This window comes from Polyodon spathula, chromosome 2, assembly GCF_017654505.1.
Source record: "Polyodon spathula isolate WHYD16114869_AA chromosome 2, ASM1765450v1, whole genome shotgun sequence".
Classification (NCBI taxonomy): domain Eukaryota; kingdom Metazoa; phylum Chordata; class Actinopteri; order Acipenseriformes; family Polyodontidae; genus Polyodon; species Polyodon spathula.
Window position 1 is genome coordinate 68,162,547 of NC_054535.1, and position 26,066 is coordinate 68,188,612.

Below are 26,066 nucleotides of genomic sequence, written 5' to 3' on the forward strand. Positions count from 1 at the left end.
CAGATGTTCCCAGACTCAAATTGCACAGTATTCTGCAGGAAAGAATACAAATATTTAAAGGTGTTTCTATTACAATTTTAGCATCAACATTCCTTTAGAAATTCAGATTGATTTACAACATATGTTTATATACAGCATTAGTGTGAACATTTAAAATAGAAGATAGATGACAATGAAATGTACTGACAGTGGTAGTATTGATCCGCCACATATGTGCAGTGTATTGAATAATATTTCAATGCCACGTTGTTGATTTTGGCCTTTTTTTATGATGGACTGTCACAGATGGCTTGAGTGGTGCATGTGGATGGTGACGTCAAGTTCAGGAAGCAACCCAGAGACAGGCAGTACAGAAGTTGAAACCAAGACGCAAAGACAGCACTCAGTGTTTTTATTAAACAAACAAATAAAAGATTTAAACAAAAACAGCACACGACACTCAAGGCCAAAATAAATAGACAAACAAAATGGACTAACACTAAACAAACCCGGTCAGTCCGAACAAACACACAAGTGTCATGCTGGTCCTTTCAGCACGAAATAGCAATTATAATTAATTATTCTTTTAAAGCTTACTCCCGACTTTCTATCCCATTCTCTACTCACTGAACACACAACCATGAATGAGTGAAACGTGCCTCTTTTATGCAGCTGTACCAAGACTCAATTGCTAAACAATCTTTCAATTGTAATCTCAGTACATCTGCCCGTGGACTAATTGTTGTAAGGTCGTAAGGCTGTCAGCAGCAATGCCTCCCTCGGGTGGTGGAAGTAGAGGCAGCTCCTGCTGCTCTCCTCCTCCTGGTGGTGGAGGCGGCAGAGGCAGACGTAGCCCCCTCGCTCCCCCCTTCTGGGTGCTGGATGCACCGGCTTCCCCCTTCTGGGCTCTGGACGCACAGGCTCCTCCCTTCCGGGTGCTGGATGCTCGTGCTCCCCCCTTCCTGGCGCTGGACGCTCGGGCTCTCCCTTCTGGGCGCTGAAGACAGCAGGGTTTCTCCCTCTTGCGCTGGAAACCCTGCTACCTGGGCTGCCGTTCTCTTTATCGCTGCCTTCTAGTAGCAGAGGACCAACTCCACACCTTCCTCCAGGGTCTTTGGAGTTTGTTATCCCTCATAGGCCTCCTATCACTGCTTGTCCATTAGCCACAGAACCCGGATGGCTATGGGCATGGACTGGGCCTCCAGCCCAGGATTGTTCTGGATACAATCCCGCAACCTGATGGTATCTTCTGCCATTGCATCTTTTTTTCCATCTTCCTCGAAACACTACAAAAACAACAACAACAAAAATCTGACTCCTCCAGAGGCGCTGTATCCTACAATGCACCATATATCACTGATGGCTTGAGTGGTGTGTGTGGGTAGTGATGTCAGGTTCAGGAAGCAACACAAAGACTGTACTGAGGTTGAAACTGAGACGCAAAGACTGTGCTCAGTGTTTTTATTAAACAAACAAACAAAAGATTTAAACAAAAACAGCACATGGCACTTGAGGCCAAAATAAATAGACAAACAAAATGGACTAACACTAAACAAACAGTGGAACAAACAAACAAACATGGTGAGTCAGAACAAACAAACAAGTATTGTGCTGGTCCTTTCAGAATGAAATAGCAATTATAATTAATTATTCTTTTAAAGCCTACTTCTGACTTTGTCTCCTGTTCTCTACTACAAAATACCATAATCTGTTTGGAATAAATATTTTAGTAACACTCTTGTAGTATGTTAAACTTGCTAGGCTTGTTGCAAATGCTTTTTTTTTTATCTCATGATGCTACCAAGGCATAATTACCCCTCACATTCAATTGTTGTGCACAAGCTTTTAACTGCAATGATATTTAAAAAATAACATCACAGAGAGAGGAATGCACAGAAAATGTATGGTGCAATCATCGCTATTTACTAGAACGATTATATTTTGTGTGCCCAATTAATCAATTGCTATTTTGAGGCTTAACTGACAGGCCCAATGTGTACTTTCACTACAAAAAAATATATAGCTGGGAAATATGGTACAATAGGATGTACATCCAATCTGCAGAATGTGGCAAAAGCACAACAACGAAAGCAGGAACATGCCCTTAAGTACATACAGTGGCTCTCAAAAGTATTCACCTCCCTTGGACTTTTCCACATTTTATTGTATTACGACATGGAATCAAAAAGGATTTAATTAGGAGTTATAGCCAATGATCAACACAACAGTCCATAATGTCAAAGTGAAAAATAAAATCTACAAATTGTTCTAAATTGATTACAAATATAAAACAGAAAATAATTGATTGCATAAGTATTCACCCCCTTGAGTCAATATTTGGTAGAGGCACCTTTGGCAGAAATTACAGCCATGAGTCTATTTGAATAAGTCTCTGCCAGTTTTGCACATCTGAACTCAATTTTTGCCTATTCTACTTTGCAAACTTGCTCAAGCTCTGTCAAGTTGGATGGGGACCTTTGGTGAACAGCAATTTTCAAGGCTCTTTCCACATATTCCCAGTTGGATTGAGGTCTGGGCTTTGACTGGGCCACTCCAGAACTTTGACCTTTTTGTTGGCTGTATGTTTGGGGCAATTGACCTGCTGGAAGATAAATCTTCTCCCAAGTCCCAGGTAGACTCTATCTTCACGTGTTTTCACGTTGACCTCTATCTTCACGTGCTTTCCAGGCCCATACATAGAGAAGCATCCTGATAGCATGATGCTGCCACCACCGTGCTTCACGGTAGGGATTGTGTTCTCAGGATGATGTGCAATATTAGGCTTGCGCAAACATAGCGCTTAGCGTTGAGGCCAAAAGGCTCTATTATGGTCTCATCAGACCATAGAATCTTTTTCCACTTGGTCTCAGAGTCTCCCACATGCCTTCTGGCAAACTCTAGCTGAGATTTGATGTGAGTTTTTTTCAACAATGGCTTTCTTTTTGTCACTCTCCCATAAAGGCCAGTTTTGTGAAGCAAAAGTTTTGTAGAACCTAGTAAAGGTATGTGGCAAAGTGCCCGCCCCTGTGTGTATTTTCTGTTATATGTTATGTGTTAATGTTGGCGTATAGTCATATAAATGGGTCTGTGTAACACGAATGTTTAAAATGTATATCTGTATTTAGGCACAAGGATTGCACAGCACTTCACGTGCAAGTAAAATGTAATAATATGTGAGCACGGGGAATTGCACTTTATTAATTCACGTGTAGTTGTACCAAGACTCCAATTGAATGATTGATTAGCAATCGAGTCATGGTACAGCTGCATAAAAGCTGCATGTTTTCACCCACTCGGGGTTGTGTGTTCGGTGAGTGGAGAACGGGATTGGAGACGGATGTAATTGTGATAATTGTAAGAAAAATAGAAGCTCACCATGTTTGTCTGTGTAGTCCGTTTTGTTTGTCTATTTTATTCCTGTGTTTTTGTTTGTTGCAACCTTTTTATTTCCTGACTGTCTGTTTACTTATTAAATGCTGAGCGAGACCATTCGCTCAGCTCCACCAAACTCCACCTCTCTGTTGCTTATTTCCTGGCTCTGGTCTGACACCACCCACTCCGGCCGTCTTTGTGACACATGTTGTCAGTACCGGGACAAGAGCGCCTCCAAGCGTCAGACCAGGGATACTGTGGGTGTAAAATTCATAAAAAAATAAAATATAAAAAAATGGGATGGGAGGAAGAAAGGCAGCCATGGCATAATCGCCAGGAGGAGTTGAAAGAAGGAGGGGCTCCATGGTGTGCCATGGAGTATGGGCACCTCCGGGAAGTTTGCCCCTATGAAGATCCTCTCTTTTTGAAGGCCCTCGATCAGGGAAAGGTGGAGGATGCGGAGGAGTGGCTTCGCATGAAGATCACAAGACCAGTCCACAGAAAGGAGAAGAAGTGAATGCCAGCTCCACAGCCAAAAAGGGAGGAGTTGGTGCGTCCACAACCCAAGAGGGAGGAGTCTGTGTTGGTTTTGCCTCCAGAGTCAGAGGGAGAGGAACCATCTCCAGTGCCAGATGAAGAGGAGCCGTTGCTGCCGTCTCCAGTGCCAGAGAGAAAGGTCCCACCGCTGTCTCCAGAGCAGGAGGGAGAGCCGCACCAGTCCCCTGTAACAAGGGTAGACTGCACGGTGCTCCCACCTCCACCGCCAGGAGATTACATGCCTCTGCCACCTCCATCGGCAGGAGCAGGGCAGCAGGAGCTGTCTCGGACTCTGCCACCTTCACTGGCAGGAGACTACACGACTCCACCAGCTCCGTCGGCAGGACCTGGACAGCAGGAGCTGTCGCGGACTCTGCCACCTTCACTCGCAGGAGACTACACGCCTCCACCACCTCCACCGGCAAGAGCAGAGCAGCAGGAACTGCCTCTGCCTCCACCACGTCCACCAGCAGAGGGTGAATGCCTGATGGGTTCCCATCCACCAGCAGAGGGTGAATGCCTGCTGGGTCCCCATCCACCAGCAGAGGGTGAATGCCTGCTGGTATCACTTCCCCCACCAACACGAAGAGAGGAACTGGAGCTGCCTCTGCCTCCATCATCATCAGGGGGAGAGGAGCAGGAGCTGCCTCTCCCTGCACCAGAAAGACCAGGAATAGATGCTGGCGGTCCTCAGCAGCCCTTGCATAGGCTGCTGAGGGAAGCACGGGGAAGAACCGCCTGGCCACAGTGGCCGAGAAGAGGGCCAACACCCGCACACCAGCTTGTCCTGACTCCCTGCCTCGCTTCTCCCAAGGATGCCTGGCTCGCTTCGTCCAAGATTGCCTGCCTCGCTTCGCCCAAGGATGCCTGCCTGGCATTGCCTGGGGTTGCCAGCCACTCCGTATCGCCTGGGGTTGCCAGCTGCTCCGCATTGCCTGGGGTTGCTGGAACTGCTTCGCCAGGGGTTGCAGTCAGCTCTGCTTGGCCACAGGGGTCAGTGTGGCCGGAGCCCCACCAGAGGGAGCTGCCGGCTATGATAAAGGGGGGAGAGGTCAGGAGATCACCTTTCCCCACAGCAATTTTGCTGCAGGAGTTCTAGGGGCTGAAGTCCCCCCAGAGGGAGCTGCCAGCTATAAAGGGAGGGGGAGGTCTGGAGACCACCAACCCCAGCAGCTTTTCTGCTGCTGGACTTGCCCCGGCTGAAGGAGTCAGTCTGGGAGCTGTCAGCATGTCTTCTGACAGCCGCACCATTGGCAGCATTTCCGCTGCCAGTGGTACAGCGGGAGGAGAGATTCGCCCCACTGTCTCCTAAGCCAATAAGGGGCTACTGAGATCACCTTGGCCTGGTCCTGAATGATTGTCTCCAGACTAAGTGGGGGCATAGCGAGCGGCGAGAAGGCATGTAACAGTTGCCTTGGCCACTGCTGTTATGGAGAACCAAAGGGGCAGTGGTTCGATTCCTGGGAGGCAAAGAGATCTATCTCTGCCCTCCCAAATCTCTCCCCAATGAGGTTCACCACCTCAGGGTGAAGCCTCCACTCTGAGATGCTGGAAACTTGGAGACTGAGAGACCTGAGGCCACCCTGGTGGTTTATATAGACCACCACTGTTGTGTTGTCTGCCTGCAGCTCAACATATTGATGTGGAGACTCTGCCAAGGGGTGTTCCACACCCCCTGTACCCCCCTGCCATTCCACACAGTGCCCCAGCCCAGGCTGGATGTGTCCATGGTGACGACCTCTCTTCTGGTGACACTGCTCAGTGCTACGCCGAAGTGTAGATTTCTATCAAGAGAGTGCCTTTAGACAGTGACGAGACACTGTCAATAGGTGGCCGCGATTCAACAATGCTGAAAAATCCTGCTGTCAAACCAGGGCATAGCACAGGAGAAGGTAGGGTCAGAGAAGCTGCTGCCAACAAGCCCAGAAGTTTCTGGAATGTCATTACTGTGAGCACTCTGTTGAGTTGAAATAGCTCTAAATAGGTGGCTTTTTTCTGCACTATGATGTCTGACAGAGTGGACAGCATGGACTTGGAGTCCAAGCACACTTCTAGATAGGAGGTTGTCTGAGAAGGCACGAGCTGGCTTTTTGCATAATTCACCCAACCTTTGAAGGTGGCCGGTGACCAGTTCCGTGTAAGTGTCTGTCTGAGCTGGAGACTGGGCACAAATGAACCAGTCGTCCAAATAATTGAGTACTCTGATAACATTGGGTCTCACTTGACCAGTATAGCTTCCATGCACTTCGAAAAGGCACAGTGAGCTAGCGAGAGGCCAAACAGCAAGACCCTGAACTTGTACGCTGTTCCCTGAAAGGGTAACCGTAGGTACTTGCTGTATGCTGGTTTTATGTGGATGTGGAAATAGGTATCTTTTGAGGTCCACTGTGGTGAAACAGTCATGTAGCCTGATTGACTGCAACAGCTGTTGCATTGTCAACATTTTGATCCTCCTTTGGCTGAGATACAGGTTGACCAGTCTGAGGTCAAGGATTGGTCTGAGGCCACCATCCCACTTGGGCAGTAGGAAGTACCTGGAGTAGAACCCTTCTTCCAACTGGAGGGGATGTACTATACAAATAGCTCACCATTGCAGCAGAACTGTTACCTCCTGTGGCATTTTTTGGGTCCTTGACTGATTTTGGAGTTGCACCCCCAAAAGGAGGGGAACTGTGTTTGAACTGCAGTGAGTAGCTGGTTTAAACTGTAGTAAGCACCCAGATGTCCATGGTGCACTGATGCCAATAATCCAGATGGCTCCCTAAGAAGGGGCCCTGGGCCTGTGGCAACACACCCCCTGGGCCACTTCTCACCTTGTGGCTTGTGGTCACTTTTTTGGAAGCAAGCGCACCAACTCCTTCATGGATTCCTGTGCGCGGTGAAAATGCTGAAACATCTCGTCCACCGCAAGACCAAAGGAAGGCCCTGGTGTAATAGGGGCATCCAACAGCTGAACTTTGTCCCCATCAGCATGAGCTGTAGCCAGGTGACCCCAGGATGACCCCAGGATGACTGAATCTCAAAGAGGACACAGCAGAGGTGTCAGGCTCATCATTGAAGATTAACTGCAGGGGGCGTGCTGTCTGACTCCACATCTGAAGACGGGAACGTCAGTTCCTGTTCACCCACCCCCTCAGAGGTGATGAGTGATGATAGAATGCATCATCCTGCTGCCAATAGTCCATAGCTCATAGCCCCCTAGGACCCCAAAGCGACAGGCGGGACAGGCGGGACAGGCGGTGCTGAACATTCATGCAGCAACTCTGTGAGGACAGTTCCTTGGCAGGAAAATGCTGCCCAAAGCTTGTCCATTTGCTCTGAGCGCTTAGACCAGTGACCATTCTTTTTCCTCAGCGGAGTCACGTGTCACGCGTGTGGGTAGCCGCTGTTCAAGCATACAGAGAGACAGACGTGGTGTTGATGTTGAAAACGCTGGCACAGGCGCGCAGGTTTTATTATCAAACAAACAGAAAACGAAAGTAAAATAAAGGTGGTCATGTGACGTTACCAGCGATGGTAACGCACAGAGGACTAGTACATCAAGCTGTACAAAAAGTGCAAAAGAAAACACAGTACAACAAACTATAAATCAAAGGTGCCTTGAAAACGACAGGCCTTGCAGCAGCCCCGATCACAGCAATCACCATGCTTTTATACTGACGCTCCGCTGAGACACGCCCATTATCTGCTGGAATAGCTGATTGCTTTCAGCTGCTGCTCCACGCAGATGTGTAATTGTCCCTGGCGGAGCGCCACAGCAGCTAAACAATTAATTAAATCAATATGTTAACAATTAACCCAAAAACATACAATAAACTACATAGTTCCCCATATGCAGGGCTTACGCTTTGCCACAGGGAGGAGTAGGAGAGGCAGAAGAAAATGAAGAATGATCTTTCCTGTGCATGTTGTCTGCTCTCCCTTGGCACAGAGCCACTGGGTGAGGACGCAGCCTCCTCTGTAACAGACGGTCATAGGGGAGCACTGTGCATAGGTGAGGGATGCAGAGCGCTCTGTAGAGCTGTTGGAGAGATGTTTCTCCAGTGCACACTTGGAGAAATGCACACAAAACTGTCATAAAATGCAGTTCACCAGTGTCTCTTTGCGTGCTCTGGCTCCAGGCAGGAAGAGCATCTGCCATACTTGTCCTCCTCAGGCAGGCTGGCCTTGCATGTCTCGTAGGGATAAAACTCAGGCATTATGCAAATAGCAAGCAATGTACAATAAGAATGTACAGTAGCTGCCCCAGCTGCTAAAAGATAATGATGAGGCTGTTCAAGACCCAACAAGACCTGCTCGGAACTGGGATAGTACCAGGTTGGTATAGTATGGTGTCGGAACCGGGACGGCACGGGTCGTTTGGTACCGGTTCTGTGCTTGTAGCAGCAGGTTAGTACAATGCTGTACCTGTGTGGTAATTTCAGTCCAGGTATGATACAGTACGGAAACGGGAATACAGCGGGTCGTGACCTCGGTACCGGTAAGGTCTACCAGTCCGTGGGTAGCACTGTATAGGGATGCCCAGCTGTGTATGCTACTGGCAAAGCCACCCAGACAGTACTCACACAAGACTGAGGGAAGCCTGCTTATTACAATGAACTATCAGCTTTTTGGAACCGAGATGGTACCGGGTTGCTTTGGTACTGGTTCCGTGACTGTAGTACTGGGTCAGTAGTGTAGGGTAACAACGGTACCAATGGTACGATACTGTACGTATAGTACGCTACCGGTGCAGTGTGGTGCGGTATTGGAACGGTTTATTCAGCACCATACTGGTTCTGATTTAGTAAGGGTCCAACCGGTTCGCAGTTGTAGCGGGTAGCAGTGTATAGGGATGGCCACCTGTGCAAGCTACTAGCAAAACCACTCAATCAGTACTCACACAAGACTGAGGGAAGCCTGCTTGTTAGTAACCTAACAGCCCTCATAATGGTGATGATAAAGTTGTCACCAAAACGGCATTGAGATGCTATGGGAAGGATTTCCAAAGCAGTCTCTTGGTCCTGCACAGCGCTGCTGAGCCCAGAAACTGCTCTCACGACACGTGTACTGCAGCATGCAATGCAGAAAAGCCTGCGTGTAGTCTCTGTGAAAAGAGAAAAATATAATGAGAAAAAATATTCTCTCATACAATAATACAGCAATACAATTACTTAAATTATACAAACTGTCTCGTAATGTTGTCTGAAGCCAAAACAAGAATAAAATAACTCCACTGGGAGCTATTACAGTCTGGGGGAGAGTACAAAATCAGCTGACTTACAGTGATTGATCCCTGGGAAGGGGCGATTCAAGCTGTCGGCTTCACGCGGGGCACAAGGCCGCAATGGGATGTAAAAAACAACAGACTGTAGTGCACAAATAATGGTAATTAGTAAAACTAATCTAGATTATTTATAATATCACATATAATTTGTGTAAAACACAATAAAAATGAACATTTATCATAGAAGAAAGTAATAAGTACTTTTCTGAATAGACTCTCCTGTCAAGTCAGAAAAATAGGGTTGGATTGTGGCAAAACGTGCAGCATCTTATCTATAGTGGGCTGGAACGTGTGCCCTGGCGTAACTGGCACATCAAGCCTGAGAGAGCCAAAGCTGCCTTTGGGCAATCACCAGGGCTGCGATGTTCCTGCCTAAAGTTTGCTATACTTTGACAGCTGAAGCAGATGGTGCAGTACATCCAACCACTTGGGCGAGGTGCGACATTGCTTGTTAGGGCAAGAAAGCAACGCCAGGCTGGGCAGCTGGATTGGGGGGGGGGGGGGGGGGGGGGGGGGATGGAAGCCTTAACAGGCGGGACGTGGACAAGGCTCAGCTTCTCTGCATTGTGCATCCCACAAAGTTTATCAATCACTCAAGAGATAGCGGGGGACTGCACCGCCTGCAAAAAATCTGGCAGTATCGTGGGGTGTGAGCGATACAGGCTCGGTAAGGACTTGGTACTGAGCAGTGGAAATAGGTGGCGGTGCGCTGAAAAGTGAATGTTCTGCAGAGGCCTCTTGGCAAAGATGCACAGCATGCACCAGCAATTTGATGTAGGGGCCGGGATTCCTACTATTAGCCTTCGTTAAAGTCATGCTGACCTGCTGCTCAACTAAAGCGGCATAAAACACTGGGGAGGTGTCCTCCCCAGCTCTTTGATGCCAGTCAACACTGTCATGCAGAGTAGCTATAAAAGCCTTTAACAGCAAGTGTCTCGTCTTGAAGCACAGAGCAGCTGCTGATTAAGTAAAACAACTGGAACTAGGGGCCTTCTGTGTGAACAAGCTTTGTAGCCAAGCAATAGGGAGACTACTCACTTTCACTCTGAAGCAATCTCCCCAGAACAAAAGGAGGCAAAGAAAAATGTATGTACTTTTCTTTCCTAATGTTACTAATACAAATATTACTCTATTGCTTTTGGCACTAGAGGGAGAGAACAAGAAATAGATGAAAATGCTCCAGAGGAGTGCAGCAGCAAGGAGTTAGCCCAGAGTGGGAACAGGATTCCAGGGAAGGAGTGGGGAAACCTGCCGGCTTTCAGTGGTGCACAAGGCCATGGTGGGAAGTAACCAAAACCGAGGGCTAAAGGTGCAGAAAATATGCAGTATGTATATATTTTTTTCTGAAGGAAAAGGCAGAGAAATTGAAAACAATGGACTTCTCACAAAACAACCGTGATGGGTAGACCCAGTGCTCCTTCTCTGACAAGGCTGAAGATAAAATGGCGCTGATCCCTTATGCTCACGGCACTTTATCTCCTCGGGGGTGGGGACTCAGAGCCTGATGCAGAGTGGGCTGTCGAGCGGCTTTGACATACGTATTCAGGTTAAATTGGGTTACACAGAGGTATATCCCAATTGGAAATGGCTATGCTAATAAAACTATAAAAACTGCCAAAATAAACTGATCTGTATTTGTTTCTTGACACTTAATTTGTGTCTGCTGGGAGACCAATAATAAGCCATAGATTCAAATTAGTAATATAAAATAACATGTTTTTTTTTTTTTTTCAATTAGACCTTATAAACGAATCAGGTTTTACCAAAATGAGAAAACAACAGGGGCTCCGTGTATGTGTCTGCTTTTGGTGTGATACTGCTAGGGTCTACTTACTTTCTCAATGCATAAACAGCATTTCCATGTTAGAAATACAGAAAAGAAAAATCATGCATATGCATATTATTTTTCCAAGTTTCCAGTTCATTTTTGTTTAAAATAGCTGGAAATTGAAACCAGATTTTGTCTCAAATGTTCTCCATGAAGGCCAAATGAGTGACATAGATATTGAACTGGAGCCAGCCACTTCAGATTTGTCTGATTCGAATAAAGTATTTCCTCCTTTATATCTGCTATTTTTACCCACCTATTGTACATAAAACACACCTCACCTCATCTCCTGAACTGTGTGGAACAGGAGTCCAAGTTGCAAATGTAGAAACGATATGTAAAATCAATCCTAAAACACAGATGTTTCTTAAAGTATGATCCTTTTTATGCTGCTTGTTAGATTGTAGTTATTTCTTTGCATTCCAAGTCTCAGGCCGGATGCAAAAAAACAAAAAAATGAATAAACACAGCTACTTTGCTAACCTCTTGTAGCACTTCTGCAGTCTTTGTAATATACAGTTGTAGTCAAAAGTTTACATACCCCAGTGGAAAAGTATAATTTCTAGAAATTTGTCAAAAACAAATATACGAAAAAAAACATTTGTAGCAAAAGTTTTGCTTTTGTGGCTTTAGTAAAAAAAAAATAAAGTTACAAGAAATAGATGTCTACAATTATTTTTTTTTAATTTGCAAAAATGCTAATTCAAAAGTATTCATACCTTTTGATGCTATGATAGTATTATCTACAAGATGCTAGCAATTTCAATATGATAGTGCAGAACCTAACTCTAGAAATGCAGGACTGTGGGGTTTCCATTTCAACCATAGGTCGAGTATTGCATGGTGAAGGTCTCAATGGTCCTAGGCCAAGGAAAAAGCCACAAGGACAATTGCTTAAAGTTTGCAAAACTGCATTTGAATGATGGGTATGAGTTCTGGTCAAAGGTTTTTTGGAGTGATGAAACAAAAATCGAGCTATTTGGTCACATTGATAGTTGTTCCGTTTGGAGAAAGTCTGGTGAGACATACAAAGAAAAGAACGTCATACCTACTGGCAAGCATGGAGGTGGTAAGATCCTGCTATGAGGTTGTTTTTTTCCTCTAATGGCACAGGAAATTTTGTTCCAATACACAGTAAAATTGATTCCATAGCATGTCAAAAGATATTGGAAAATCGTCTGAAAACCTCCATCATAAAACTTGCTTAAAGCGCAACAGAATGTTCCAACATGACAACAATCCAAAGCACACATCAAAATCTACTTGGTTAAAGAAGAATAAAATCAAGGTTCTGGAATGTCCTAGTCAGTCCTGATCTAAATCTTTGTTGAAGATGGCTGTGCACAAGAGAAGTCCTCGAATGTAAATGAACTGGAACAATTTTGCATTGTCCAATAGCTGGAGCAGTTCATGTAGAAGTGTATCTGGCAGAATCCTGGGGAGAGCAATGTTAAGTGGACCCTTGTTGTTTTGTGCTCCATGTTATTTGACAGACAAGATATACCTGTGCATGGGCTCCTTTCTCCTAATAGAATAGCTGCAACCCCCCTGTAAACTAGATTCAAGCAAACAAGTCTGGAACAATCACATTGTTTTATAAAATACATCTTTAACTTAGAAAACCTAAAATATAAATGCAATGTTACATTACAACATAGTTCAGAGTTCTTTAAATATACATTCATTAAAAAATATATCTTCCTGATATATAAAGGTGAGCTTTTTGGGATTTAATGTTTTAGGTCCTGTAACTAAAGTGCAGTGTTAAAAATAAATAAATAAAGATTGCATATGTATAGTACATACCACAATACCGTTGCTGTTATTCTAAGCACGCTCTTGAGGTAGAAGAGTGTGCTATTGCATTGCAGCAATTCTCAAAACCCTGGTGGTATCAGTACAAAAATAACCAAAAAAGCCAAGTAATAAATTGTTTGAGATATAGTAAGGCAGAAATTAGTTTGCATGCTTTTAAGCTATAGGAATTTATTTTGAGTTTATTTTCAAAACTTTTCTAATGATTTTTACTTGACACTGTATCAAACTAATTCGCTCAATACATTAACGTTAACACATTAGCGTACACATCTGCAACTGTATAATTAATATTTAAAACTGAACAAAATAAGGCACCTTATATTTGGAACCAAATGTGAAAATGTCTTTCTAAAAATAGAAACTAATCCATATAGAAGGCTAGATAAACCCTTTTTGTTAGAAAAAAGTGCCTTTTACCAACGTTTGTATTATACACATAGTTTTCAGTAAGAATTCTCAGGAAAAAAAATGTAAGTTTTTAAAAATGAAACATTTCATGTAAGTTGTCCACTCATTTGAAAAAACACAAATGTGTCTCTTGATTCATTACTTGACTTACTGGAAATGTTGCCATTTCAAAATTTTAATTTATTAGAACTGTGCTTTAGGCTGTCAATTTAGGCTGTTTTTATATGTCTAAGTTTATCACAAAAGCTTTTGTTCCAATTACATTAAAACATTTTAAAGAGTGTGCTGGGATCAAAATACATAATGTGACATACTCAGCCTTCCCAGCATCTTTCTGTTCTCATGAGGTCCTGTTTTGAACTAAATGTAAAAAAAAAAAAAAAATACATGTTTGTAAGTGAATGGAATTTGCCAAATTGGAGAGGCTCTTGTCTACAGCCTATAAAACCTGGCTCAGATGGGCTAAGCAGCTTTAACTACTGTAAAAAAACAAAAAAAACAAAACTAAAGTAAATTATGTACTATTTCGGGTACAGCATTCTCCAGGTCTGTCCATCAGCTCTCTTCTTGTCCAACCATTTGCCACAAAGGAAAAGAGTGGTGACGCCCGTGGCAGTATTTGTGATCTCCACTCTGTCCAATAACCATCCTGGACTCATGCTACTGTTGTCATGCTCAACTTTTACTTTGTGGATTTCCCCCAAGTCCAGCATCTCCACCATGAAGCGATCAGTGCGTCCGCGTTCAAAGAGGTTCCGGAACTTCTGCTGCAGCGCCCGCTTGCCAGAGTCGCCATTGGAGCCGTAAATAGTGATGAAGACATTGGCGTCAGTTCCGGCCCCCTTTTCACCTCCTGTAATGACGATGATCTCGTACTTGACGGGAACCAGGCTCCGGGCCTTGCTGGCAAAGCTCTCCACCGCCTTGGCACACTCAAAACTCAAGAAGTCATCCCTCTTGGGCGACAATGGTATTTTTGCTTTGCACCGGAAAATGTATCTGTGCCCAGGAATAAAAATATATATTAACACCCCTGATAGAACACTTCTTAACCTCTGAATTTGCAATCTCCTGTTAAATTTGTTTCTGCACTGGTATTTGGCATGTTAAAGTCAACAGTGTATTTTACTTTTGGGGGAGTGTTTGAACAAGCCTGAGCAAAGTAGAATTTATCTAATGAGGCCTGTGTAAAAAGGACCACCAGGGAGCACTGGTAACTTTTTCCCCCTGAAACAGTAAGTTTGTTAAATCCTGTTTTATGGGAAGGAAATTATTAGAGCACATGCCTAGTCCACTACTATTAGACATTTGTAAACTGCAATGAAATTAAAATATCATAGGGATGTAAAGTGTTTCCCCTTTATACTGCAGAATAGGTTATAAGGCGATACAGTCATGGCTCCCATTTGCCCCATAATGCCTTTACACTAATACTAGTATTCTTGTTATAAGGCAGAACACAAACAGCAAAGTCTCTTAACTATGGCTCCTGACTACAGCATTATAAAGGGAGAGCATTGTATAAATATAATCTAATTAGTTGCTAAGTGTCCTATTCTTGTATGATAAACCTCCCACTTCCCAAAAATGTTTAATATTACAATGTTACACCTGAGCAGTAAGAAAATAAACATGATTCTTCACAGGTTTCTGGGAATCACTTCTGCTTACTTGTTTCCAAGCTCCTGTTCTGTGATAATTATTTCTTCCACATGCCAGTATTCATCATTTTTCATTGTAAATTTCTTTCCTTCTTTTGGACAGTGGCCAAGACAAATGTTGGCAATATCACCAACATTTTTTGAGGAAAAATCAAATTTGTCAGTAGCTCCCCTGAAAAACACACAAACGATGCATTTAAACAGTAAAAATAGTATAAAAAAAGATCAACAATATTTTCCTTTTTCAGTCTCAAAATTTGCTGATTGAGTTCTAACCCTAACTCTAACCCTAACCCTTTCCCTCAGTCACACTCTACTTGGCACAATCACTGCCTTGATTTTGTATCAGACTTTTGTTATAAACCCATAGCCTCCTATAGATGTTTTGTATCCCATAAACTTTTCATTTAATTCAAAACATTTTTAACCTTTCATGTACGATTATGATGACACCCTGTATGCGAGTTCACAGCTTTCTTGTGTAACCATTTTTAAAACCTGAAGTATATTTTCTTTAGTTTTTCTATTGTTAGTTGTTAATTAAAAATGCTACTTTTTAAACAAGAACTGTGCTGACAGAATTTCTGAAGCAGTCAATCTCTTCATAGAAAATAATTGCACCTTGCTGGCCTTAAGAAAAGTCATTGTGGCAATATGACACTTTATCATAATAACACCATGGCAGTCTATAATAAAAATAAATAAATAAATACCAAACCTTTGTAAAATTAATGCATATTTTTTCAACACTGCTCTAGTATTGGACCATGGATTTGTTGTGTACAGAGACCTGGTTTTGGTCCCAGTTTTGTGAGAAACTATTCAGTTTTTAGCTTCTAGCAGAGTGTAATAATAAACTAATACCTTAAGAACTTCTTTTTCTTGGTTGAATTCTCCAGCAGGAACTCTTTGGATCTGCCCTTCTTCCCTTCCAACACAATCCAAACATTTTCCTTTGTGTCTGCATCATCCCAGTCACTTGTTACTGTAAGAATTTCATATTCTTAAAAAAAAAAGAAAAGAAAATTATTTATTTAACACTAATGGTTAACTTTCAATCTCAACTCATATGATTGACACTGATGTGACGTGACTTACTAGTTCGGTCTGAGAAGTCCAGAACATCGTTATTTGCACAGGGCAGTTCCCGTATGATCTGCCCGTCATCTTCATTCTTCGCTAGCCAACGATTACAGTGGAACCGGAATGTTTTATCCATCGTTTCATCCTTCACATCAATGAACTCCAAGTGCCAGCCTGCTGAAGCACCTGATTAAGACAAAATGAAAATCAAATTCCCACCCATTAATGAAGAATACCAAGCTTCTTAACCAGCTTGTCTTAAAATGTACTTCTTGGTTTACTAAATGTCTGTAATGTTTTAAAGCTGATGAATTAATGAGCTGAAATGTAGGATTTGGAATATGCAGGTAAACATTGTATATCACTTCATCTGTTGCAGTTCAAACTCCAAAGATCAAGCTGCTCTCAGATAATGTGACCTATAGCACAGGTATATTCACAGAAATAATGCTGAATTAAAGTAAAATGAAGCAATCTAATGTGGCTATAGAGCGTTCGTTAACACTTCCTTAACGCAGGACAGAATCAAGTTGCAGATTACTATTTGCAAACAAGAACATAGGAAAATATACAGGCCATTGCTGAGGTTGAACAAAGTGAGTCAACCTCAACAACATGACTAATTAATTCATTCCATACCCTCACCACTCTCTGTGTGGCTAAGGTTAACTATGTCAAATTTTAAATTTAAAGACTTAAATCATCCCCTTTAATTTGTCTTAATTAGTCTTCTAGGAACAAATAAATATTATGGAAACCATGTCTAACGAGTAAGATAATCACAGAATACAGATGTGTTCCAAATATAGTGTTGAAAGATATTGTACAATTGTGTGATATAGGTAGCCAATGTTTTAATAAACAGCAGAACAGACACCCTCATTTCCTTACCTTTATTGTCATGCCATACTCTGACCTTGGAGAGCTCTCCCAGACTCAACATTTCTGGGAACTTAAAGACGTCCGTTTGTTTCCGCTCAAACTTGTTGGCTTTATTGCATTCTTTCAGTGGGATTGTGCCCGTGTCCCCGTTCTCTCCAAACACAATGATATAGACATTGGCATCGGTGCCAGCCCCTGGAGGCAAAGCAGAAGAAATAAATAAAACAGGTGCACTGTGTGTTCATACACAGATCATTAATGATTACACAAAATCACTTCTCAGTATAGTCAGCCAAAAATCACCTTTCTCATTCGAGATAGCATATGCATGAGTGCTACTCTCCCCAAGCTTTCTCCTTGTATAAATCAATGTAATATATGACAGGTTTTGTGTCCTGATGGCTACATTTACAGACATGCACAGTGCTCAGAGAAGACACTGGTTTCTATTGTACCTTCAATATAGGTAGACTGGAAAGGGCATAAAATGTAATCTCTTATCTGTCATTAATGTTGTTTTCTTGCCTTGTTCTTGTTTGTAGGTGACAGGTGTAGAAGGTGGGACTCCTGTGAACTTCCCTCTTTGTGTAACGTGGCTGTTAAGATGTGCTCTGTTATTTTTAGGACACTTCCTTGTAGCTGACATCACATAGAAACCCTTAATGGAGTGAGTTGACAACCTGCAGCATGACTTTGCTCACACAAATGCTCCTGACATGTGGGCAGCTGCTATTTCTAACAAGGTACTTGTTTTGTACTCATAAAAGGCTAAAAGAGGAGGAACAATAATAAACTTCTTTGATTTCCTCAAATGTGGGCATGTGTGATGTTACCTTTTTCTTTTAAAACAAGTTTTGAAAAAACAATGTGCAGTTTTTGACCCACATGCTGCTCTTGTTGAACGAATTGTGGCTCAAGTTGGCAAGCAAGCTACACACTATGACTCAACATGCATTCACTTTAAAAATTATGATTACTGCATTCCACAGTAATCAAGGGACCAGTCTGCCAGACATCTAGGTGGAAAACAGAACACACAGAATTTCTTTCCTCATTGGGATGAGTAATTTCACTGTGCCTCATACTTTCATAAGTGTGCTGCCTTTTTTCCAAACGTAAATGAACAGCTGATTTCAACCCACTCACATCTATTACTTAGGGGCTCAGTGTACAATTTAATTGGCTCATTCAACACTTACATGGAAAAAATAGCAGAGATGCAGTTAACAGGGAAGCCAGATATAGAATTTAAAGATCCAGCAAACTTCTTAGTTTTGGCATGGCACTCAAGAGTTTGCAATTTAACTGTACATTAATTAAGTTAAAGGAATTCAGTACTATGGACTAATATTGCATTCATTTTGGTCTTTTTATTTACTAAGATTTTTTTTTTATTTATTTCTGGAATTTACACAAACAAATAAGAACACTAAGAAATAATATTTTTTTTAAAAACTCCATATCAACAAGCTAACCTGTTACTGGAATATGCTGTCTCTGCTTACAAACATCTGTATCAAGCTACATTCACTCATGACTCTATGAAACCTTTTTTTCATTCAGTTCTATGGAGACCTGCATTATCAACAGCTTGGTGCTATTTACCTCAGATTTATTGTTTTCACACTGGTGCTAGGAGTTATCAACTAATTTGTCTCCCTCTGCCTATTTAATTCTGAGCCTTATTGCTTCCAGTTAAATCACTGCCCACCCTTTAAAACCAACATCAATATAAATGACTTCAATAAACGGGATAGCAGCTCCTTGCAGCAATGACTTGTTAATTGGAATGCATTTGTTTCGTATCACACCAGTAGTGTAGTAGTAGTAGTAGAGGCTGCATTGGAGTAGAGAGTACAACAGAATTAGCTTAGCTGAAAACCACTAATTACTTGGCTGTCCAATGAATCTCAATGCCTAGTTATGATCCAGTTTATTTGAATAGAATTAAGACTGTTGTAAATAATTAGCCCTTAAAGGAGAAATAACCAAGCCTCCAACGTCCCAATAGGTCCTTTATCAGAATGCTCTAAAATAGGTTGTGCTGTTGATAGGTAAGACAGTGTGCTCTTTGAAGTTATTATCATTGATTTCATTTTCAGGAAAAATAAATGGTCAGTCACAAAATGCCCTCAAAACACATTCGCTAATGACAACAGTTTGCTGCTCAGTCACAGTGAAATGGGACTTGTGTACTGCTGTTTGATTTTATTAAAGATACAAATAAAACAATGTAAAGAATAACAGTGCTAATGTTCAGCAGAGTCAATGATAACACTATGTAATACAATTTTTGTTCCTGGGTAGTAAGTGTTATTTGCTAATTGCTTGTGCCTCAAAAGTATAGAAAATGGCTATTATTCCCCACAAACTTTGCTTTTGTAACCAGGACAGTGATATTTCAAAATATCACTATTTCCAATGGGAAAACGGGCAAATGTGTATCTTTTTGTTCACATAAAGTCAGAAAAAAACAACATATGAATCCAAATTAACATGTATTTATACTAAAGTAATACAAAAATGACTACAAAAGATTTAGAAGTGAGTAGTTTTTCGAGATTTACGATTATACTGTAAATAGTCATTTTTTATGTGTCTGGCTGTAATTTGTTTGGTTTTCTGATATAATATGTAGTAAATCTCTTCTGCTAGTGTAAAACCTCAACCATAAAGTATAAATAGGGCTTCTGTTTTTCTGTGTTTATTGGTTACCAACGAATATCAGAAACCCCAGATCGATATAGTACTATAAAATAGGTAGTGTTTACAAACACACTTCAATCACCTTAATCAATTCACAGTTTTTTGTTTTTAAAAAAAAGCAGCTTCGCCACAGTATTCTGTAACCACCAAAGCGATTCCGTGGAAATGAGTTTGAAGTGCTAAAGACAGTGAGGCCATCTATTAAACAAAGTACACAAAATTGCATAGGAAAAGTCACTTAAACATCCTAAATCTAAACATTTTTACTGGACTACTGCACACCCTATAGATAACAATTGCTACCATACTAATTTGCATTATGTTCCTAGTTTGTTCACACTTTTGTTTATAACTGTATGCCCCCCCCCCCCCCCCCCCCACCTCAAGTCTCCAGTTGAAAGAACAAAATACCAACTGAGAGCTTTTTTTTTTTAAAATGCAAATACAATTTGCAATTTCAAAATTGCACAAACTGATATACCTGTACAACAGGTAAGATTTTTGCAAAATGCAAAATGCTACCCTGCAGTAGTGTCCTGGTATACTTGCCTCAGGCGGCCGAGGAAAACATACAAGAGACTGAGATAGAGAGACTGACGTTGTTACGCCAACACAGGCACAAGGGATATAATTAATAAACACAAACAAAAAGTAAACAATATCGCTGTGTTTTTGTCATGTGACTCTACCAGCAATGGTAGCACACAGAGGATGGTACAAAACTGTACAAACACTCAAAATAAAACACAGTACGACAAACTATAAATCAAGTGTGCCTTGAAAATGGCTTGCCTTGCAGCAGCCCCGATCGTAGTGATCGCTGTGTTTTTATACTGACGCTCCGCTGAGACACGCCCACCTGCCTGCTGGAACACCTGATTGCTTTCAGCTTCTGATCCACGCAGACAGGTAATTGTACAGATGAGAGGAGCAGCACAGATCAGCTACCATGTTTTCAGCCCAGCCGGCTCAGGTTTTTGATTTGTAATGAAATAGTTAAAAAAAAAAAAAACCCTATTCATCACTTTATGATGATGAATACAGCATAGGTTGAGGGATTGAGGATTATCTTCCCAAAGCTCGGCTCAGACCCACGCCTTACCCTCCTCCCTGCCTCAGGACCAGATTAAGGCAGCAGGGAGCTCTTAGTCAGCAGCTGTTCAGTGGGGCCAGAGTTTGTATTCCACTCCTTCACAAAGAGCTACTGCACATGTTCAATCAAAGCTTTCAGCACAATAATAAAAACATTTTAACACATAAATGTTGCTAAAAGTGTAATATTGCTAGAGCTCTGTTGGTATTTTCTGCATGTATACATTTAAACATTTTATATGGTGATAGCAACAGATATTTGTGGGATGAATGCCATCAGTATACTAATGCCTTACAGAAGATTTTTCTTTTGTTATAAATTACAGGTTATATCTTTAAGGGAGAAACATTGGTAACACTTTCCATACATGACAGGAGTCAAGTACCATGGGTATCCGTCGCGTATCGACCCACCACATATCCGCCCTTCTCAAATCCGCACTAACGGTTTATCTGCCATGATCAATCTCTTCAGCAAGTTTATTATAGAACAGAGAAGATTAGTTCAGAGATTGTAGATCCTACCAAAGCTTTCATACACTGTGTTATATGTGCTCTGTGCGCTTTTCAGTGTGTTGACATGTAAATAAATCCTGTTCGCCTGCGGGGCGTATCAACTTCAACCTCCGTCTCGCTCTCCTGCCTGTCAATCAGCAGCGAATGCACACACCCACATGGCAGACGGTTACTCTGTCACAAGCATTAATACCCTGTATCTTTCTAAGCAATGGATTTAGGGGAGCTCCCTAATAAAAGCTGAATCTCAAAATAATAATTGTGTGAATAGAGTAATTGTTACAGCTGTGTATAATAATATTTAAAACAGGATTAATTTATCTGCCTTTTTACATATCTCACTTTACTCTGGTCCCATCACAATCGGATACATGATGTATTACGATATTAAGTTATTGGCACTGAATTGAAAAATGATATTAACACACTATCCTAATTTTATTGCTATTACTCAAAAGTCGAAAGGTCAAGGATTCCTATGTGATAGACCTATGTAACAGACTTGGTATGCCCCAAGATGGCCACCTGTATTGTATGTATTCATATGACATTCAATGTAAATGTACTGCTTATTTATAAGGTATATGTCAATGTGTTTTACAAAATGTTAGTTCCTTCACCTCATATTTGAAATGTAGTCAATAACATGACCATATTAACTATGTTAATAAAATGTGCACACTATACAGTAAATGCCATGAGATATTTTGAAATGCTAGAGACTTTTATGTGAACTAAAAATGAATTTATCATAATTCCATGAATAGTTTTTTTTCATAAAGATTAAGAAGATTATTTTGTCTTATACTGTTTTTTTATGTATTGATCACTTTGGAGATGAAGGAACCTCTATCCATTTCACTGCCAATATTCTCAAAGGCATGTTAATTATTGATTTTAACTAGTCCGGGGTCAGAAGCTTTGCTTATTGAACCTTGACACAGACATTCATGCAGTTTGCTATTTCTAAGAAGATGTAGCTCTTGCTTTCAGGGCACATTGAAGAGAGATGTATTTATAGCATGTCTGCATTATTTATTAATGGCAGAATGTGTCTGCAGAAGATCAGTCTACTGAAAATATGAAGGTTACAGGTTAAGAACCTAATAGCACCACTGTTGGATAACATGAACACACAAAATGCATTTTATATGACTATCTAGGATGCTCTGAATCATGTAGATTCATTCAGTGTGAATATAATAAAATGGGATTGCACAATAAATATCATGCAGGCATTTGAAGATGAGATGATTACCCTTTATTGATTAAATATTTCATTAGATGGGTTTGAGTAGGGTAAAACAGGCAAGAAGCAAAAGATTGTATATGCAGTCATTGTTAGTCAAAAGACAGAGCACTATTGTACGTAAAGTTTTTTTGGGGTGCGAAACTCACAAGTATCCACCAAAAAAAGTTGAAAAATTCCAAGCACTCACCAATCACAAGAAAACACTACCTGGTTGATCCTACCAGTCTCAAAAATTAATGCATGTATGTCTAAGTACACATGGCCAGTACAGTGAAACTACAAATGCCTCATTAAATCAGTTATCGTTTCTTTGATCCCTCTGCTTTGACCAGGAATTGTCTCTTTTTTTTGCATTCACCTCTTGTTTTGAACTTTCTAATGAATGAATTAATATGAAAGCATGGTTGCTTGGTGTTTGGTGAGTGCATGACATTTTTTTACTTTTTTTGTTGATACTGTATTTATTCATTATTCCCATTACTTGCTGGATGGTACTACAAATAGCTAATAAAATACAACCAATACAATGAAGGTGATGCACAGAAGGACAGTAAGAAATACAACAGGAAAGATTGTGTCTGATCCCCCTACTGTAATAGCTTCATTGGTGTAAAAATATATGTAATGCGATCATGTCAAGGTTTCATTGGCTACATTTATAACAAAAATAGAGATAGCACACTATGATTGTAGCGCTATTATTCCTGAAAACAATCTATATGACCCTGTCTCTTTTATTATGGCATGGGTTACAACAAACTTCTAAGTACCGCACCAGTGGGTGTCATTTTACAGTAATTAAGAGCCTCTGCTAATATTTCGGGTGTCAATCATAAAAAGAACTGTGTTATAAATTAAGCATACATTGCATTATAAAGGGTGTTTACAACAACGTTGTAAGATGTTAGAATGATCTTACAGAAATGTTGCTTACCTAATCGTGGCCATCCGGGTCAACAACAGTTGTAACTGGATCATTCTGTTTGTCTTCGAGGATGGTTAAATGTAATTCTTTGTTAAATGTTTCCACTACGACTAATGGCATTGAAGTTTATTTTTGTAACTATGTATGTGATTATGTGTTTTGTTTGGTTATCCCTTGTCCACAATGCAATCATCAGCATCAATAGCTTCACTGTAATATGAATAAAACCTTAGTCAAATTTCTACTGCTTTAAGTTAAAACAAAATGGGGGGCATGTATTCATCCTCAGGGAGATCATAAAATGCTAAAGCAGACCCTAAATATTCCCTTTTCAGTACCCTCCCTCTGTTCCGGGGTTGTTCAGGAAGCTTAGGACTAAGCCTGAAGAGTGTATTGCCTTGTACTAACCACTGAAGGAATTTTTGCATCTCCTCCGTAAGCCGCGGGTATGAACGCAAACTCCACATATTCTTTGTGTACTACAGGGTTAAAGTAGTATAAGTCGAGAACGTACAGTATTTTACACTACTGTTGTTGTATTATTGTAGAAGCAGTGCTACAGCAGCTGTACACGGTCTGTTTTCAATGCCGTCTAATTTGGCTACTACGGCAACCGGGTCAAACAAATACGTCCGACACAGCACTAAATTGAGAGTGAAGTAGCCCTCTGCTGTGGCACAAATGTGACCCCATTCTGCTGAAAGTACCTTGACTTTATATTATATTATTATTATACAATGGTTAAAACCAAATACCCATAATGAAAAGGACATAATGAACCGAGTTAAATACACAACCAATACAAACAATTGTACATAATGAAATAGTCGGTATCAAGCTATAACTTCATCCTCAGGGAGATCAAAAACGGCTAAAGTGCAGACCCTAAATACGTGTCCCTTCTACTCAAAATATAAAATATATGATTCTTAACTCCAAATCAATTTTAAAAAAACAGGTTATAACTATAGCAAGAGAAGTAACTTTGTATTAAAATACTTTCCAACAACAGAATACCATGCTATGATCTTAAGCTACTGTGAGCTAAGGTTTTACAGACTAAGCTACTTTGTTGACATTTCAGTGGTTTTAACAGTGACAGTCTGAAGGTGTCTGTGTCTCAACTATATATTGTTTGTAATTTATATTTCCAAAGAATGTACAATAAAAACAGATTAAGCTGCTTTGAGATTAGAGAAGTGTGTTGTGAAATTCCTAATAATGTACATTTGACTGTCGTGGAGAAGCACTGAGGTACCGAGTTTCATTGGCTCTGTGTTATTTGTTCTGAAGATGTGTGACAAACATTATCTAATACGAGACTTGCAACTGGATTACAGGTGATATGGAAGGTACTGCCTCAGTAGGATGATGATTCTTCAATTTCTCCATTGAACTTGACATATTAATTGATTGATCAAGGCCAATCTTGCCAAACTGGCACTGGCCCATCCCCTCTTGGCATTCCACGCTTGAAACGTGCACTTCCAAAATCTGGAAAGGTATAGTATAGTGACGGTATGATGACATCCAAATTCGAGAAAAAGAATGTTCCATTCTGGGTGCCAAAAGTTGTTGTAAGCACAGCTGTTGTCATGGTTTTATTGATTGTGTAAGGGTTTCTATCAAATGTAACCCAGGATGAAAACAGCCAATTTAAAGCTTTCTGGCACTGTGATCATCTCAGTTCAGCTGGCTAGGCCTGCATGTTATTTGCAATATCTCTCTACTTTGAATAATGACCAGCCCAGTGCCCTACCTGATATGTCGCTGGTTTTCACCATGATAGTGTAGGTGGTTTTCTCCACCATTTCCTCATCATCAATCACTGCTGCCAACTCGCACACCGTGGTTCTCTTGGGTCCTCGTGTCTTTGAGAGCCACTCATTGTAGGTGAAAACAGAAACCTCCTTGCTGCTCATATTCTGCATAATGATCTGCACAACAGTAAGAAAGGAAAATTGGGGTTTGAATATGTTGCTGTCAAAAGAGATTATCAAAAAGTGCAAGCATTTTATCTGCTGAATGACTAATACTAATGTTCTTGTGGTGTATACATGAATTTACCATTTTTGGTTTCTAATTAAACTGCTTTTGCTAGTACATTATCGCAAACATTGTCTACTACTTCACCATTGTACTGTGTACATGATGGCTACTTTGGTTTAGTAAAATGGGTGTGTGCTACCTTCCACAAAGCTTCAGTTATCCATAATGTCTTACAGCAAAAATAATAGTCCTTACTGTGCACAGCCTTAACCATCCACCCAAAAGGCAAAAAAGGGTGTGTGTGTTTGTTCTCTCAGGGACAGGATTAAATAAATAATCCATAAACATATTATTATGTATTTGCAGTGTTGCAGTTGCTGTTTACTACCACAGGGGGGTGGTACAATGTTATGTGTAACTGCACAGATGTTTACGGGAGATCTGGTTAAGAGTGAAATAAAATATATTCTGTTAAACAGCCCAATCCGTGTGTCTAGTTTATGATATTGACAAGTCCAGGGCTACATAACATAAACTCACGACGAGGACTTTTATACCAACCTTAAAAACGTCACATACCGAGTTTAAAAAAAAAAGGGGGGGAGCAAAACACAGTCTTTTGTCTCATGGCGCCGGAGAAGCTGGATAACAAAAGTATACTGGAAGCACTTTTTCCCCCAAGCCTCTCGTGATCGCATAAAGGTTTCGTTTTAATAAAGGCGCGTCCACGATGAAGTACGTGGCTGTTTTAA

At 41.1% G+C, this 26,066-nt stretch overlaps 1 protein-coding gene across 1 annotated transcript in view; it reads right to left on the reverse strand.

Moving 5' to 3' along the window:
- Nucleotides 1–13,216: 13,216 nt before the first annotated feature.
- The window catches only part of loxhd1b (lipoxygenase homology PLAT domains 1b), a 77,470-nt gene continuing 64,620 nt past the window's right edge, over nt 13,217–26,066 (reverse strand). The window contains exons 36-41 of the mRNA XM_041270469.1: nt 25,085–25,262; nt 16,844–17,029; nt 15,968–16,138; nt 15,734–15,872; nt 14,880–15,041; nt 13,217–14,207 (exon numbers count right to left, since the gene is read on the reverse strand). Of these exons, the coding sequence (XP_041126403.1) occupies nt 13,730–14,207; nt 14,880–15,041; nt 15,734–15,872; nt 15,968–16,138; nt 16,844–17,029; nt 25,085–25,262 (1,314 nt within the window). The 3' untranslated portion in view covers nt 13,217–13,729. The remainder of the gene's footprint in view (nt 14,208–14,879; nt 15,042–15,733; nt 15,873–15,967; nt 16,139–16,843; nt 17,030–25,084; nt 25,263–26,066) is intronic.